Source organism: Trichechus manatus, unplaced genomic scaffold (genome assembly GCF_000243295.1).
Source record: "Trichechus manatus latirostris isolate Lorelei unplaced genomic scaffold, TriManLat1.0 scaffold00084, whole genome shotgun sequence".
NCBI classification, from domain to species: domain Eukaryota; kingdom Metazoa; phylum Chordata; class Mammalia; order Sirenia; family Trichechidae; genus Trichechus; species Trichechus manatus.
The window spans coordinates 5,215,005-5,232,981 of NW_004444020.1; the positions used below are offsets into that span (position 1 = coordinate 5,215,005).

The window sequence follows — 17,977 nt, forward strand, 5'->3', positions numbered from 1 at the left end:
AGTTAACAGTACAGTACACTTGCACAAAGTAGTTTTCCCTGAGCACTACTTTTTGCATCTGATTCCCTAAACTGATTTTCAAAGAAATTTACTTTATTCCTTTAATAAAGCAATATTGTAGATTTCTGTATTTGTACAGCTTCTCGCAAATGCTTATGCTTGCATTTAGTTTTGTTTCATAGATACGAAGAAAAAAATAACCCCTTGCCGTGGAGTGGATCACAACTCACAGGGACCCTATAGGACGGAGTAGAGCTGCCCCACAGTTCCCAAGGAGCAGCTGGTGGATTCAAACTTATGACCTTTTGGTTAGCAGCTGAGCTCTAAACCACTGTGCCACTAGGGCTCCAGAAATGAAGAGGAAATCATAATAAGGATCCTCGACTACACTTTATTTTCAAATATTTACATTTATACTTACACCAAAAAAAAAACCCCAAAAAACAGGTATCCAATTGACCCCAACCCATGGCGACCCTGTGTGTGTCAGAGTAGAACTGTTCTCCACAGGGTTTTCAATGGCTGATTTTTCAGAACCAGATTGCCAGGCCTTTCTTCTGTGGTGCCTATGGATTGACTTGAACCTTCAAACTTTTGGTTAGCAAGCCAGCACATTAACCTTTGCACCACCCAGAGGTTCCATACGCTTAACAGGTTGTATCTTCATGATATAATAAAAAGTTTGTCTTTTCTTATTTGGAAGACAGTCCTATCTTTAGATTAATTTTTATCCTGAATTCAAAAAGGTTGAAAAAATTATTGTTATACATTCCATTTGTTTCTCAAACCTGCTTGCTGCTTGCGTTTTGACTGTGTCATTGTCCGAGATAGGTATAATTTTTAAAAAGGCTAAAAAATGGGTTAGCGATTTATAAACATTCAGACTGACACTGCCCTTTAAAATTCTGTAGATAGATTTAAAAAATTATTTGTAATAATTATGTATGTTAATTGTGCTGATGCCAGTTTCTTCTGGTTAAGAAGTAGAAGCCCTTTACTTAGTCCTTCCCGTGATTGTTTATGGTGTAGTGGTGGATGCAATGATCATCAGTAGTCCGCTCGCTCATTAGATCGTACTTTTCAATGTTGTGTTGTTCTGCCAAAGCCGATACTGACAGAAGATCTCAGGAATTGAATTTCTGATTTTTATGTTGCTTAAGGGTTTTTCCCTCCAAGAACAAAGGTTTCTTTTTTCAGTTTTAAAAGCCACAATACTATGATCACACCTACAAAAATTAATAAAAATTTCATAATGTTAGTATCTAGGCAGGGTTCAGATTTCACCAACTATCCCAAAAATGTCTTTACAGTTTGCTTGTGTGGATGAAAGTCTTGTAAAGATCCACCACATGTTACATTTGGTTGATACACCTTTTTAAGTGTCTTGTAATCTAAGCAGTTCCCTTTTCTCTTTCCCCTTTTTTCATTGCTGTCTAGATTTAGCTGATTGCATCTACATGGTATCCTTTAACTTGTACCACTGTTTATTTCCTCTAAAAATTAGATCTAGAATTGCACTGTCCAGTATGCTACCTACCAGCCAGCTGTGGATATTTAAATTTAAATTAATTAAAACTTTATTTCATTAATTGCATTAGCCACATTTTAAGTGCCCAGTAGCCCATGATTTCCATAATTGCATAAAGTTCTACTGAACAGCTTGATCATATTTGACCTTGATTTTTTTTTTTTTGGTTGAGTAGGGCAAGAATATTTCATAGGTGCTGCGGTGTGCTTGCTATTGCGTTATGTTAGGGAGGCAGATAATGTCTGAGTGGTCTCTTTTTGTGGTGTTATGTGTGATTGAACAGTGGGTTCAGGTGTTGTCAGCCCAGTCCATCCATCATAAAAGTTCCCCATGAGCCTTTCATCTATTGGTAAAATCCTTTTGTGGGTTTAGATTTCCTATATCCATTATTGCATTACCCTTTACTGTCAAGTCGATTCTGACTCACAGTGACCCTATAGGACAGAGTAGAATGGCCTCTTGGGGTTTCCAAGGCAGTAATTTTTACAGAAGCAGACTGCCACATTTTTCTCCCAGGAAGCAGCTGGTGGGTTCAAACTGCAGACCTTTCGGTTAGTAGCCGAGCATTTTAACCATTGTGCCAGTAGATCTCCTTATTATTGCGCTGTTGTTGTCAGGTGCCATTGAGTCGTTCTGACTCATAGCAACCCTACATACAATAGAATGAACCACTGCTTGATCCTATTATTGCATTAGGGGTTGCAAAATGGTGATTTTGCAATTCTTTCATTACTTCTGTATTTATTAGCTGGAAATCTTTTATGAAGCATAATTTTCCCTGATCAGCTATTTGATTACCCCAAAATACAGTTTGTACTGGAAAGGCAAGATAAATGCTCACTTCTTTCCTTCTATTTTCAGTCTACAGTAATGAGTCGGTGCCCTAGCAACCTCCAAAGGTAACCATGCAGGTTTTTGCTTTTTTTCTTTTGTTTTTTATCATATACTTATAGATTTGAATGTATTTTTAACTGTTTCGTCCTGTTGCAATCATTGTTGTCTTTGATAGTCAAATTGTGCTATCTTTACCTAGCGGGAGTCCCTTTAAGTTGGCTCTTGTTCTTTTTGACATGACTCCAGTAGTCTGATAATTTCCTTGCTTTCTAGTAAAACATATTCCTGGTCATTTATACATTTCTGGACTCCAGGGAGCCCTGGTTCCTTTTAGTTGGTCATCGGTTCTACGATTTACAGTGGCCAGAGCTAAAAGAGAAACGTACAGAGTTCACGATGACATTTCCAATTTAAGTATAATTTTATAGGTTTTTTTTTTTTATTTATGTGTTTGATTTTATATTTGTATTTTTTTCTCTTGCTGAAATCTTGGTTCCTAATTCATTAATGGAAACCCTGGTGGTGTAGTGCCAAAGAGCTACGGCTGCTAACCAAAAGGTCAGCAGTTCGAATCCACCAGGCGTTCCTGGGAAACTATGGGGCAGTTCTACTCTGTTCTATAGGGTCGCTATGAGTTGGAATCGACTCAACAGCAACGGGTTTGGTTTTTTGGTTTTAATGTCATTAATTCTTTTTGCCTAATCCTGTATCTATATAATGGTTTCAAATTAAGAATACTAACATTATTAATATAATTCCTAAATAGTGTTTAGGATTTCTTTGCGGTTCTTTTTTTATCCTTAGTTTTTACCCCACTAGGGATATGTACAGTAAAATTATTTTGTTTTCAAGGCATATGCAATAATTTATAAAGTAGGCTGCCAACTTGATATGTAGTTGATGCATTTATTTAATTTTGTTTCCAATCTTGCTGTATTGCTTTTTTTAATTTTGATTTGTTTGTTATATGTAAAACATTAATGTAGTTCCTATAAAGCAAACCAAAAACAAAAAACAAAAAAAAAACTATTTACCATCTCATCAATTCCAGCTTATGGCAACCCCCTGTGTTACAGAATAGAACTATTCCATAGGGTTTTCTTGACTGTAATTTTCATGAAAGCAGATTGCAAGACTTTTCTTCTGTGGTGCCACTGGGTGGGTTTGAACCACCAACCTTTAGGCTAGTAGTCACATGCATCCTGTTTGTGCCACTCGGGGACCTTCCTATAAGACAAGTGCCTGTAAAATAAGGTACATCCAGAGAAGTTAGCTTTCATCCCTGTTTCCTCCACCCTACTTGTTTTCCTTCCTTGTGAGTAATCATTTTTACCAGTTTTGGGTTTATCTTTCATAAAAACAAATGCACCTAGAAGCAGATATATATAAAAGGTGGTATGTGCATATACTGTTTTGCATCTTATTTTTGCCACCGGTAATATATGTCCTGTTATCATGTCTTTAACTGCCACTGAGTCAGTCCCTGACTCATATCGACCCCATGTACAGCAGAATGAAATGCTTCTGGGTCTTGTGCCATCCTGTCTTAGTTGTCTGGTGCTGCTATAACAGAAATACCACAAGTGGATGGCTTTAACAAACATACATTTATTCTCTCACAATATAGGAGGCTAGAAGTACAAATTAGGGTGTCAGCTCCAGGAGAAGGCTTTCTTCTGTGTTTGCTCTGGGGGTAGGTCCTTGTCATCAATCTTCCCCTGGTCTAGGAGCTTCTCAGCTCAGGAGCCCTGAGCCCGAGGGACGTGCTCTGCTCCTGGCTCTTCTGGCTTGGTGGTAATGAGGTCTCCCTCCTTTCTGCTCACTTCTCTCTTTTATATCTCAGGAGAGATTGACTCAAGATAGAGCCTAATCCTGTAGATGGTGTCTTGCCTCATTAACACCATAGAAGTAGGATTTACAACACATAGGAAAATTACATCAGATCACAAAATGGAGGACAACGATTTTTCATGGCCTGAGCAAGTTGACACACATTTTTGGGGGACATAATTCAGTACATAACACATTGCCGTGGTCGGTTGTGCGTAGGACCATTGTGAGCCATTGGGTTTTCATTAGTACATAGAGATTGTTATCCTTCTTTACAGCTTCACAGTACTCCATTGGTAGCTGAATATTCAACTAGTCCTTTGTTAATAGACATTTGTGTTGTTTCCTGCTGTTACATATAGTGCTGCTGTGAATATCCTTGTACATATATCATTTTGTATTTTTGCCAAGGTATCTTTGGGATATATTCCCAGAAGTAGCATTGTTGGATCAAACAGTAAATGCATGTTAGTTGTTAGGTATTGCCAAAGGAGCCCTGGCGATGCAGTGATTAAGCACTAGGGTGCTAACCTAAAGGTCATCGATTAGAACCCACCAGCAGCTCCACAGGAGAAAGATGTGGCTGCTTCTGTAAAGATTACAGCCTTGGAAACCCTATGGGGCAGTTCTACTCTGTCCTATAGGGTTACTATGAGTTGGAATTGACTCGACAGCAACAGGTTTTTAGGTATTGCTGAATCCTCCTCTATAGTACTTGTACCATTTTGCATTCCTACCCACAAATTATGTCATTGCCTGTTTCCCATAGCCTTGTCATCAGAGTATAATACTAAACTTTTAACTTTTGGTTAATCTAATACAGAAGAAAGGGTATCTCAGAGTAGTTGCAGTTTCTATCTCTCTTACTATGAACAACATTGAGCATCTTTAGTTTAAGGTGTTTTCTTTTTCTGTGATCTGCTTGTTCATATTTTGTAACCATTTTTTTAATAGATTTTTTTTCCCTCAATTTTTTATAAGCTCTTTATATATTTGGGTAATTAACCCTTTATGTGTAATAATGATTTCAGGTATTGTTTTCATTTGTCTTTTACTTTTGTTTATGGCATTTTTTCCATGCAAAAGTTAATTTTTATGTACTTAGATGTATTAGTCTTTTCCCTCTTTCTGGATTTTTAGTCATAGTTTGGACAGTTTTTAAAAAATTTTTGTTTTTATTGTGAAAAATTTCTCTGATACCTTTTCTACTGATTATTTTCCCCTTAAGTTTAAGTAGGAGCCTTTCTGGGAAATGGTAAATAATATTTATTGTTCATTGGAACAGCCATAGTTTATTCAGCTGAAGTGTATCTGACATAGACATAATATATCAAAAACCCACTGCTGTCGAGTTGATTCTGACTCATAGCGACATAGTGTATAGATCTTTGCAATTACTGTGATGCCAAGGCAAGTAAAGGGGCAGAGCACTGTTATCCTCCTGTAAACTAGACTCGGTAGTTAGGCATATTCCTTCTTATAGTATGCATTTTCTCATAATTCTGTCCTGAGGTTTTATTTCATTCCTGTGCTCCATTTTGTGGATAATTTGGTTTTGGGCATATTCTCTGGCTATTTTTCCCAGTCTGTTACATGAAGAGGTTGAATTAGAGCTCTGAGGTCTTTTCTAGTTCTTAAATTACAGTATGTTAATGTATTTCAAAGGTTCTTCTATTATCAGACGTCCTATTTGTATTATTTTTTTCCCGAAGACTTGAAGTGTGTTATTCCCGTTCCCCAGAGTTCGTGAAAAAGCCATTCTATTCCAGATTCCACTGATTTAAAGCAGCCTTCATTCCAAGGAAAAGATATAATTAACAGATTTTTGTTGATGACTTGGTTTAACCATAGAAATGATGAAGATTGCCTGTACCAGTTGTAGCCATTTAGCCACATTGGCATTTTATGTTCATGGCAATGAGCAGCAGATTGTGAAATATATTTACTTAAGTTTGTATTTAATATTATTAACAAAGAAAATCTAACTTTTCATAATTTTTTGTCACATGACACAGGCAAAGAAGAAAACAAGGTGACATAATGCATAGACTTGAATAAGGGTCAGATTAGTTAGGAAGGGAATCAGTGATATAGCTGTGAGGAACTTCTATGATTAAGGTCCACAGAATAACCTGAGTCCTTTGACTCCTTGCTGTTTACTTGATCCTAAGGAATAAGACTGATGGTTTTTGGTGGCTACTTAAGTAAATGGTATTTATGAACTGTAGCTGTTGTCCCGGACTGGGATATGTCTATAAAACCTTTTTTTCTTTGCTACCTTTATTCTTTTCTTTTTTTTTAATTTTTAATTTTTATCATGGTGAAATATATGTAACAGAACATTTCAGCCGTTTTTATGTGTACAGTTCAGTGACATTAACCACATTTACCATGTTGTCAACAGTCATCACTATCCATTTACAAATATTTAATCACCCTTAACAAAAACACTGTACTGCTTAAGAAATACCTTTCTTCCTGCCTCCTGCGTGTTCCAGGTAACCGCTAATGATCTTTGATCTCTATGCATTGGCCTATTCTGAATATTTAATGTAAGTGGGATTGTACAATATTTGTCCTTTTTTATCTGATTTATCTCACTCAGCATAATGTTTTCAGGGTTCATCCCTGTTATAGTATTTATCAGGACTTCATTTCTCTTTATGACTGAGTAATATTCCATTATATGGATATACAACATTTTACTCATCTGTTCATCTATTGATGGACACTTGGGTTGCTTTTACCTTTTGACTATTGTGAATAGTGCTGCAGTGAACATTGGTGTACAAGTATTTGTTTACATCCTTGCTCTTAATTCTTTTGGGTATATACCTAGGGGTGGAATTGCTGGGTCATAAGATAGCTCTGTGTTTTAAGTTTTTAAGGTACCACCAAACTGTTTTACGTAGCAGCTGCACCATTTTACAGCCCCACCAGCAGTGGATGAGGATTCCAGTTTCTCCACTTGCTGTGCTTGCCAACGCTTGCTGTTTTCCGTTTTTTTTCTCTATAATAACCATCCTGGTGAGGGTGAAGTGATATCTCATCGTGGATTATTTACTTATTTATTTACATTGTAATGTTTAATGTCTTAGGTTAGGTGGTGGGTCAAGTATATTTATTGTGTTCTTTTTTTAAATAATGTTTTATTGTATTTTCGGTAAAATTTTACACAGCAAATTAGGTTCCTGTTTAACAATTTCTGTACAGTTTGTTCAGTGATACTGATTACATTTTTTTACAACATATCAGCTTTCTCATTATTTCCAGTCAGGTGGTTCTGTTTCCAGTAATCTAGTTTCCCTGCCGCCTTGCCTTCTCATGCTTGCTTTAGACCAAGTGTTGACCATTTGGTCTTCTATAGATGAATTTTTGAAAGAGCATGATACTCAGGGTGATATTATTTATTTTATGAGCCAGTCTATTATTTAGGTAAAAGATGACCTCGTGGAATAGTTTCTGTTCAAGGTCAAGGAGTATCTCAGGGCAATAGTCTAAGGAAGTCCTCAGGTCTCAACCGGGCCAGTAGGTCTGAACTTTTTAAGAATTTGAGTTCTGTTCTGCATTTTGCTTGTAGTCTGTCAGGATCCATCTGTTGTGTTCCTGATCAGAACAGTTGGTAGTGGTAGCTGGGCACCATGTAGTTCTTCTGGTCTCAGGGTAGATGAGGCCGTGGTGCATGTAGACTTAATAGGCCTGTACTAATTTCTTCTTTGAGTCTTTGGTTTCCTTCTTTCTCTTTTACTCCGGATGCATAGAGACCAATAGTTGTACCTTAGATGGCTGCTTAGAAGCTTTTTAGATCCCCGATGCTACTCACCAAATTAGGGTGTAGAACATAAACTTTATGTCCTATGTTACAATTGACCGAGTTGTCCCATGAGACTATGATCATAAGCCTTCATACCATGTAAACCAGTCCTGCGAGGTGTTTAAGTCTCTGAAGTATCCGTATTTGTGCCCACTTTGTGCTTTATTGTATATATGAATATATATTGATGCATACGCTAACGTATATATACACCTGCATGTAGATACGTCTACGTATGCCCACATATATACGCATATACATACATACACATATAACCACGCTCATATTTTTTAGTTGTTGTTGCCATTGTGTTATTCTTTATCTCTTTGTAAATCTTTGGTGTTATGTAATTTTTTTTAAATTTTATTTTTGGTGAACATGTACACAGCAAGACCCACTCCTGTTACACAGTTTTAGACATAATGATCAGTGATGTTAATTACATTCTTCACATTGTGTCAACATTGTTTCTGGTCTAGTTATTTCACTTCCATTTACTTAATCTCCCTGCCCCTCAACCTTCTCACCTATACTTTAACATAGCTGCTGAACTTTTGGTCTTACATAGATAATTTTTTTTTTTTTTTAATTTTAAATGCAGTACTAAGGGTGACAATCTTTATTCTTTGGGTTAAACTGTTACTTAGTTTAAAGATGACTTACAGGATAATTTCAATTCAAGGTTGGAAGAGCAGCTCAGGGCCATAGTCTTACGGACTCCTCCAGCCTCAGTAGGCCCAGTAAGTCTGGATCCTTTAAACTCCTTGTGATTTTGATTTGCATTTTCCTAAAGACTGATGATATTGATCATTTTTTAATGTGCTTATTGGTCAGTCTTATATCTTCTTTGGTAAAATGTATGTGCAAGTCCTTTGTTCATTTTTAAATTGGGTTGTTTGTCTTTTTGTTGTTAAGTCCTAGAAGTTCTTTGTATATTCTGCATATTAAACCCTCTTCAGGTATATGATTCCCAAATATTTTCTCCCAGTCTATAGGTTGTCTCTTCACTTTGCTGGTAAAGTCTTTTTATGCACAAGAGTTTTTAGTTTTGATAAAGTCCCGTTTGTCTATTTTGTTTTTGTTGCTTGTGCTTTTGGTGTTACATCCATGAATCCATTGTCAAAAAACTAGATCTCGAAGCATTACTCCTATGTTTTGTTGTAAGAATTTTATGGTTTTCATTCTTACACTGAGGTCTTTGATCCATTTTGAGTTAATTTTCATATATGGTGTGAGGTATGGGGCCAACTTCATTTTTTTTGCATGTGGAGATCTAGTTGCCGCAGCACGATTTATTGAAGAGACTCCTCTTTCCCTGTTAAATGGACTTAGCACCTTTATTAAAAATCAATTGACCATAGATGTATGGGTTTATTTCTAGATTCTCAATTCTATTTCATTGGTCTGTGTGTCTGTTATTATACTAATAGTAGACTGTTTGATTATTGAAGCTTTATAGTATATTTCAAGGTTGAGAAGTATAAGTTCTACTTTGTTGTTGTTTTTCAAGATTGCTTTGGCTGTTCGGCGACCCTTCCAATTCCATGTAAATTTGAGGATTGGCTTTTCCGTTTCTGCAAGGAAGGCTGTTGGAATTTTGGTAGGGATTGTAGTGAATCTATAGATTGTTTTGTGTAATACTGACATTTTAATGATATTAAGTCTTCTAATCCATGAACACAATGTTTTTCCATTTATTTAACTACCTTTGTTCTTAATGTGCCTCCTTAGAATTGAGGGTGGTTGGGTGGTATGAAAGATAGTAAGTTTACTTTATTTTCCAGAGAGAATGTTGCTAATCCTGTTTTTACTTTCTTTTTTTTTAAACAGGGATCTCTTTGTCTTAGTTCATTATTTCAGTTTCTGAAATGGCAATTTTCCATACATGGACTATATCTTCATTGTGCTGCTGCCACCATGTGGCCATGGTGGTGATGTTATACTTCAGATAGATTTTATTATTTTTCCTATATCCAGATTTAGTTTGATTTTGTTTATTGCCAGAGGAGACACAATTACACCAAAGAAGATATGCTGATGTGTTTTAAGGTCTGGAATACTGTAAAATATATAAAGATTTCACAGTGGTTGAGACTCTGGAGTAACACTGCCTAAGTTCAAATCCTGGGACTGCAGTTGTATAACTACAGACAAGCTACTTAACCCTCTGTCATAGTCATCTAGTGCTGCTGTAACAGAAATACAAGTGGTTGGCTTTAACAAAGAGAAATTTATTCTCTCATAGTCTAGTAGGCTAGAAGTCCAAATTCAGGGCCCCACCTCCAGGGGAAGGCTTTCTCTCCCTGTCGGCTCTGGAGGAAGGTCCTTGTCTTCAATCTCCCCCTGGACTAGGAGCTTCTCAGCAGGGGGACCCCGGGTCCAAAGAACATGCTGTGCTCCTGGCACTGCTCTCTTGGTGGTATGAGGTCCCACTGTCTCTCAGCTTCCTTCTGGCTTTTGTATCTCGAAAGAGGTTGATTTAGAATACAACTGAATCTTTCAGATTGAGTCCTGCCTCATTAACATAACTGCCGCTAATCCCACCTCATTAACATCATAGAGACAACACGTAGGAAAATCACATCAGATGACAAAATGGTGGACAGTCACACAGTACTGGGAATCATGGACTAGCTAAGTTGACGCTCATTTTTTTGCTGGGGGCACAGTTCAATCCATAATACCTTCCAAGTCTTAAATTTCCTCAGTGTCATAGTATCTACCTTTAATCATATCTAAAAATTATATTGTGTCACAATACAGGGGAAACTAGCACAACTTGTACAAGGAAAGGTCATAGAAACCCCATAGACACATCCAAACTCCCTGAGGGACTGAATTGCTGGGCGGAGGGCTGTGGGGACCATGGTCTTGGGGAACATCTAGCTCGATTGGCATAACACAGTATAAAGACAATGTTCTACATTCTACCTTGGTGAGTAGTGTCTGGGGTCTTAAAAGCCTGTGAGCGGCCATCTAAGATACTCCACTGGTCTCATCCCTTCAGGAGCAAGGCAGAATGAAGAGAACAGGATACAAGGAAAAGATGAGTCCAAAGGACTAATTGTCCACAGCTACCAAGGCCTCCACCGGACTGAGTCCGGTACAGCTAGATGGTGCCCGGCTACCACCACTGACTGCTCTGACCAGGATCACAACAGAGGGTTCTGGACAGAGCTGGAGAAGGAGGTAGAGCATAATTCTAACTCACAAAAAAAAAAAGACCAAATTTACTGGCCTAAAGGAGACTGGAGAAACCCCAAGAGTATGGCCCCCAGACACACTTTTAGCTCAGTGGTGAAGTTATCTCTGAGGTTCACCATTCAGCCTGGGAGTGGACGGCCCTGTAAAACCAAATGGTACTAATGAGGAACAATAGTCCAGTGACAAGGGCCAGAAGGCAGAAGGGGACAAGGAAGCTGGTGATAGGGAACCCAAGGTTGAGTAAGGATATTGTTGATGTGTTGTGAGATTGTTAACCATTGTCATAGGGCAACGTGTAGTAACTGTTAAATGAGAAACTATTTTGTTCTGTAAGCCTTCATCTTAAGTGAGACTAGCAGCACAATTGGAAGAGCGTAGTCAATGTCACTGAACTGTGCATGTAGAAATTTTTGAAATGGTGTATCTTTGGCTATGTGTATTTTCACCAAAAAAAATGTTGAGAAGTTAGAGGGTTGACATGTTGTGGGGTTGTTAACCAATGTCATAAAACAATATGTGTACTACTGTTTCATGAGAAACTATTTGTTCTGTAAGCCTTCACCTGAAGTACAATAAAAAAAAAAAATTATATTGTGTCAATAAGTGAATTCCCACCTCCGAAACTTATTGCCCTGAGATGATCTTTAAACCTTGAACCAAAAATATCTCCTGAAGTCTTCTTAAAAAAAGTTCTAAAAAGTTTTAAACATTATAAAATGAAGTTTTAAAAACCAAAGAAATAATTAAAAAACTTTTTTTAAAAAATTCAGCAGTTTCTACATGTACAATTCAGTGACATTGATTTCATTCTTCAAGTTGTGCAACCATTCTCAGCCTCATTTTCTGAGCTGTTCCTCCCGCATTAACATAAACTCATTGCCCCCTAAGATTCCTATCTAATCTTTCAAGTTGCTGTTATCAATTTGATCCCATATAGATAGATCTTAAAAGAGCATAATGCTCAAGGCAGACATTCTTTACTAGTTAAGCTGAACTGTTGTTTGGTTTTAAGACTTCAATGGATATTTTTGGTTTAAGGTTTAACACTTATCTCAGGGCAGTAGTTTTGGAGGTAGGAATTCATTTCTCAAAGCTTTATAATTTTTGGATGAGGCACTAGGACACGGGCAGGACCTCCATGGTTTTTAGTTATCATCTAAAGTCTGGTCCCGGGGTAAGTCTTTGAAGGTTTTTGCAGAAAGTGCAGTTTCTAAGGAGTGAAAAATGGGTTGACATTAATTAACATTTTGAAAATTTGTGATTAGAAGTGAGAAAACTCAAGGGTTCCCAGTACCTACTACTCCTTTGTACTTCAGAATTTAAGGGTCTTTCTTCTCTCACTCTCACATTCCTTTCTTCATAGTGTGGTGTTTATTCTTTCTGGCAGTCCATTCTGTCTCCTGTCTCTCTGTCTCTGATGGACTCTTCTCTGTAGTCCTCCAGCTATGACTAGTTTGCGTGGAGGGGGAGGGGAAAAGGAAGGGGAATTGAGATCAGTCCAGCCACAAGGGTCCAGCACCTGCCATGTCAAAATGCTAAGCTAAGCTCTCAATTTTTTGCCCTTTGGGGATAAAGGGTTTAGTAGGGAAAAAAGGTGTGTAGAAACTTCATTGCCAGTGTGGTGTAACATCTGTGAAAGAACCTGTTAAAGCTTAGGAGCTATGAAGTACGAAGGAGGGAGGGCTGCAACTTCTGGTCAGGGGAGGGAGGGTTCTGCAAGATGCTTTGCAGGGCCTCTCATCTCCAGGGTGAATAAAATCTTCAGTGATAGACTGAGGAGTTCTACTTCAATGCATTTAACCTTATTATAATGTCTATTAAAAAAACAAAAACAAAATACACGTTTCCTCTTTGACTTGTGTGACTCCCGATTTCTTCCTCTCATTTTGTAAAAGAGGTCTGTGTCAGTGTCCCTCTGCTGGAAAGCTCCCACCTCCACCCTAGCCCACCCTTGCGTTAGAAACTAGGGCTGTCGTTCACGTCGGGGAGTCTGTGAATAGCAATTCAATAATTTAAGTTGTTTTGCTTTGAGTCTAAAATATATTTTATTCTAACACTTCTTGAAGCAATAGTCCTTGACTGCTTCCGCAGTCATTTTAAGAAGTGCTGCTTTTCCTCAGTGTTACTTGTATGCTTTCATTCACATTCTTAAGTTGTCAGCTGGATGTTAGAACTTTAAAAATGAATTTTTTCCTGTGATTTTTTTGCTTTCCCAGTTGCCCAAACAAAGGTGATTTGGTGATGGAGGCTTTGTTGGAAGGAATGCAAAATCGGGGCCATGGCGGGTAAGTTTGCTTTTGACCTTAAGCTTTTCACTGTAGTTTTAAAAGCATATCTGAGTTATGCCTCTGATTATAATGTCCTTTGGGAGCAGAAGTGGTTTTAGTGTAAGTGTTGAATGCTAAGCTGATCCATGTTCTGTGTGTAGACAGTGTCTCTCTTCGGGGTGTCTGCCTCACTTTAGCAGTATGAAGATGGATGCTTGCCGTCAGCCCAGCTTGAGTTCTCTAGCCTGAAAAAGGAAAAGTACAGAGGTTTCCTGGCACAAGCCCAAATGTTGGTGCCTTTTATTTTTGAAAAGTATTTAAACCTTCGAAGTTACAGCTCTCTGTGGCCATTGCTGGGAACCTCTTTGAATCTACTACAGCTATAATGCTCACCAGTTTTTCCAAGTCCCTCTATACTGTGTTCTTTCTGCATTATCTGGCATCTCCTGAAACTCGGAAGGACATCAGTAAATTCCCAATATTAAGGTAGACTGTAGTAAATTTCTGATAATAAGGTGGGAAGAAATACTTGAAATAAATCTGGCCCAAGGATGGATTTCTTGAAGTAGCTCTTAAAATTATATTATCACTTTTCTAGCAGATAGCCTGATAGCTTCTAAGGCGGCTAGATGAGAATGTGACATATAGTCTTGCCTGAACTCTTCCTGAAAGCTTCTCGAAAATATTCCTAAAGAGTTAGTTACTGGTTGTGGAAGCTTCACTCCACAAACCAGACTGAAAACATCAATCTTGTGTTTGACCAAATGACTTAGTTTTTAGGCTGACCTTTAAAGAAAACACGCTGCTGCTGATTCGATTCCAACTCATAGGCACCCTATAGGACAGAGTAGAACTGCCCGATAGGGTTTCCAAGGCTGTAATCTTTATGGACGCAGACTGCCGGATCATTCTCCTGTGGAGTGGCTAGTGGGTTCGAGCTGCCAGCCTTTCAGTTAGCAGCCAAGTGCTTTTATCACTGCACCACCAGGGCTCCTTTAGCTTCACCATTAGGGAGGATAAAATATTCTTTGGAATAATTAATCATCTTAATTTGAGTATAAAAAGCAAAAGCTCAGAAATCCTGTTCTTTGCTTCTGGTAATTTACTTATCAACATTGTTCGTTTTTAGGTAGATTTACATCTTGATATGTTTTTATGCGTGAAGGATGAAAAGCCACTTGGACGTATGTTCTGTGTTCTTACTAGTCTGTGTTGTTTACAGGGGATTTTTGACATCTTGTGAAGCAGAACTTCAGGAGCTCATGAAACAGATTGACATAATGGTGGCTCATAAAAAATCTGAATGGGAAGGTCAAACACATGCTCTGGAAACTCGCTTAGACATCCGTGAACAGGAACTTAAGACTCTTAGGAGTCAGTTGGATATGAAACATAAAGAGGTAAAACAGTTGTTTTCACTCATCTTTTTGATATTTTGACCTTTTTCTATTAAACATTTTTCTTAAAAATTTATTCAGGAAAACATTTGTATACCAGGTTAGCTTCTGTATTGTCTTTTATTATAATTCTGATGGTTTCTTTTACAAGAAAAATTTATTGTGGAAATACGTAAAAATACTAATATTTATTTCAAAGATCATGTTACCTTGGTTATATATAATACACACACGATTTCTTTAAGAGCTCTTTAAGAGATGAAAGGGTGTCACACGATCTTTGTGTAACCTTCATCCGATTACACATCGCTATTTACATTCACCAAGTTTAGTGAAGGTTGTTTTTGGCTAATATAAAAAATAAATAAATAAGCCCAAACTTCAACAATTTGCCTCTTTTGTTTAGAAAACCTTTTTAAAAATATTTTTATTTTAACCATTGTTAAAAATGAGAGGAAAAGAAAGAAAAGAGAAAAATAAAAATCACTTGCAATCCTACCACCCATAGATAGTGGTGATTTGGGAGGAAAGTTTAATAATATTTGCAGATTGGTTTCTCATAATTTAGCCGATACAGTAGGAAGAAGTATACCAAATATTGGAAGAAAAGTAGAAAGCATTTGTAATGCAAGAGTTACCTCTAAATTTCTGCCCTGAATGTCAGTCTAAGAAGGATTGGAAAAGCTGTGGGGAAACACTGTCCCAAGCTCTACTGTGATGGGCATTCTTACCAGTAGAATCACTACTCATTAATGCCAGTATCAGGTTATTCATGTACATTTCAGTCAGTGGTAAATACTGAGATTATGATTTTGTCAGTGACACTTATCAAGAGTAGTTTAGAAATGTTTCAGGTAACAAAGAATAGGGTAGGCTCAATAAAAGTGTTTTTATGCTTTTGAAAGGAATCTCTCAGTGGTTGGCCAGTTGCACTTTGGATCAAAGCAGTACATAGTAATATTGGCTGTTCAAATTCAGTTTTCTGGGAATGCCAGTTGCCAAACTGGAATTCATTTTAAAATTTGTTTAAAACTTTTAGAATCTATTTTAAAATCACACCTCATGCAAAGATATAGAAGGTGATGGAAAAAGTGCATGGAATGATAATCATGTTTACTTTTTTCAAACTGTAATTTAACTAAGGTCATTGCTCCTTTTTCTGGTAAGATACTTTAGCTATCACTTCTTTATTTCTCTTAGGACAGAACAAAAGTAGCTCTGGATAGTAAGTTAAAGTGAGAGTAGTTTCTTAGTTAAGAAAACCACTATATATATAGATATCTAAATTGTTCATTTTGTTAGAAACCCATTAAAGAAATTCCTGTGTGTGCCGTTATGAGAATATTTAACCACTCCAAGGCCAAGTTTGAACTAATTCCCATAGCTTAGTTTTGGTTTCAAGGGCATTATTGCCATCACTTTATACCTTAAAGAGAATTCTATTAGAGGATAGAAAGGATAGTTTCCACAGTACGGATTTGAAGATTACAAGTTTGGTCTGGGGACATATAAGAAATTTAGAATTGTAGCTGTCTGGTCAATTTGCTGCTTCATTGGTTGGGCTGCTGAAAGTTGATTACATTTCTAGAAGTAATATACTTTTACCAAACACTGGTAATGGGAATCTGTTCCATAGAGTTTGTGAAATTGTGTTGCATTGAAACACTTCTTTCCAGTGAGGGTTCTAACATGTCTATAATCTGTTTTGAGCAATATGTAATATAAGAACTATAAAATAGGGTTTTAAGTTGTTGTCATTCTAATTTATTTGAAGGGTAAAGGCGCAGTCAGCCCTCTGGTGTAAACAAATGAACAAAAAAACCAAACCAAACCCACTGCCATCCAGTTGATTCTGATTCAGCAACCCTATAGGACAGAGTAGAACTGTCCTGTAGGGTTTCCAAGGCTGTGATCTTTACAGAAGCAGACTGCCACATCTTTATGCTGCGGAGCAGCTAGTGGGTTCCAACTGCTGACCTTTTGGTTGGCAGCCGAGTGCTTTAACTGCTGCGCCACCAGGGCTCCAGCCAGTGCTATTCAAATGACTGGTCCACAGTGAGATAAAGAGCTCGCATCAGAATGTAAATCAGCACTTCGTCTTTCGTGGAAAGGTTTTGCTACGTAAAAATTTCAGTTGAACTAAACAGTGTGCTTAGTAACATAGTTGATTTACATTCTGCCGCTCAACTGCCAACCAAAAGGTCAGCAGTTAGAATCCACTAGCCGCTCCTTGGAAACCTTATGGGGCAGGTAGTTCTACTCTGTCCTATAGGATCACTGTGAGTCACAATTGACTGGGCGGCAGTGGGTTTGGTTTTGGTTTCAAGCTCCTTGTCTCATGGTGGACTGCTGTTTGTGACCAGCCCCAGCCCACCTACGGATCATACTTGAAGGAGCACTAGTGTAAAAACTCATTTTGTAAGTTAATGCTTTATGTGTTTTCTGATTACACTGTTGGGCTTGGATTGATCTTAATGGGCATTTCTACTGCTGTTACCTTCTAACACCCTACAGGGCAGATTGACCTAATGAAACAAGGAATTTGGAGTACTAGCTTTGCCTCTGTTCACCTGAATGGACTTGGACAAATAATTTAACCTCTCTGAACCTGTTTCATTAGGTTTAAAATTACGGGAAAAGACAAATCATGCCTATGTCCCATTGTTGTAAAGATTAAGTTATTGTGAAAGAAGCAACTTTGAAAACTACAAATTGTATTTAAATTTATTATTTATTTTAGCTTTCTTCTGTTATTCATACTGACAGTTTCCAACCTTGACTCTCATTTCTCTACCTAATACCACTCCCTCACTCTCAGCGGTTAACCTCTTTTTCCTCCTCCTTTTGTTTAAGAGATTTACTGAGTACCTATTATAAGCCAGACCCTGTATATAAATGAAATTAAACATTTTCTTCACATTTAGTGTTTATGCTTGCAACGTATAATAAAGAAAAAGAAAAGTAGTTCTGCAGGGCTTATAAGGAAAAGCAATGGTCATCTGCCCCACCCCTCTGAACCTAGGATTCTTGCTTCTCTGAAGCAGTAATTTCAATATTGTTAACTGTTTCTTTTGATATTCACCCCAGATTTCTGAACAACATT

General features: G+C 37.5%; 1 protein-coding gene across 5 annotated transcripts in view; it reads left to right on the forward strand.

Moving 5' to 3' along the window:
* CEP63 (centrosomal protein 63) overlaps window positions 1-17,977 on the forward strand; it is an 80,373-nt gene that overhangs the window by 1,275 nt on the left and 61,121 nt on the right. For 3 of the 5 annotated variants that reach the window (XM_023735975.1, XM_023735976.1, XM_023735978.1), the window contains exons 2-3: window positions 13,427-13,495; window positions 14,700-14,877. In XM_023735975.1, coding sequence (XP_023591743.1) covers window positions 13,452-13,495; window positions 14,700-14,877 — 222 coding nt within the window. In that variant the 5' untranslated portion in view covers window positions 13,427-13,451. Of the gene's footprint in view, window positions 1-2,389; window positions 2,428-13,426; window positions 13,496-14,699; window positions 14,878-17,977 lie in introns of all 5 variants that reach the window. The other 2 variants (XM_023735974.1, XM_023735977.1) reach the window with 1 other exon arrangement.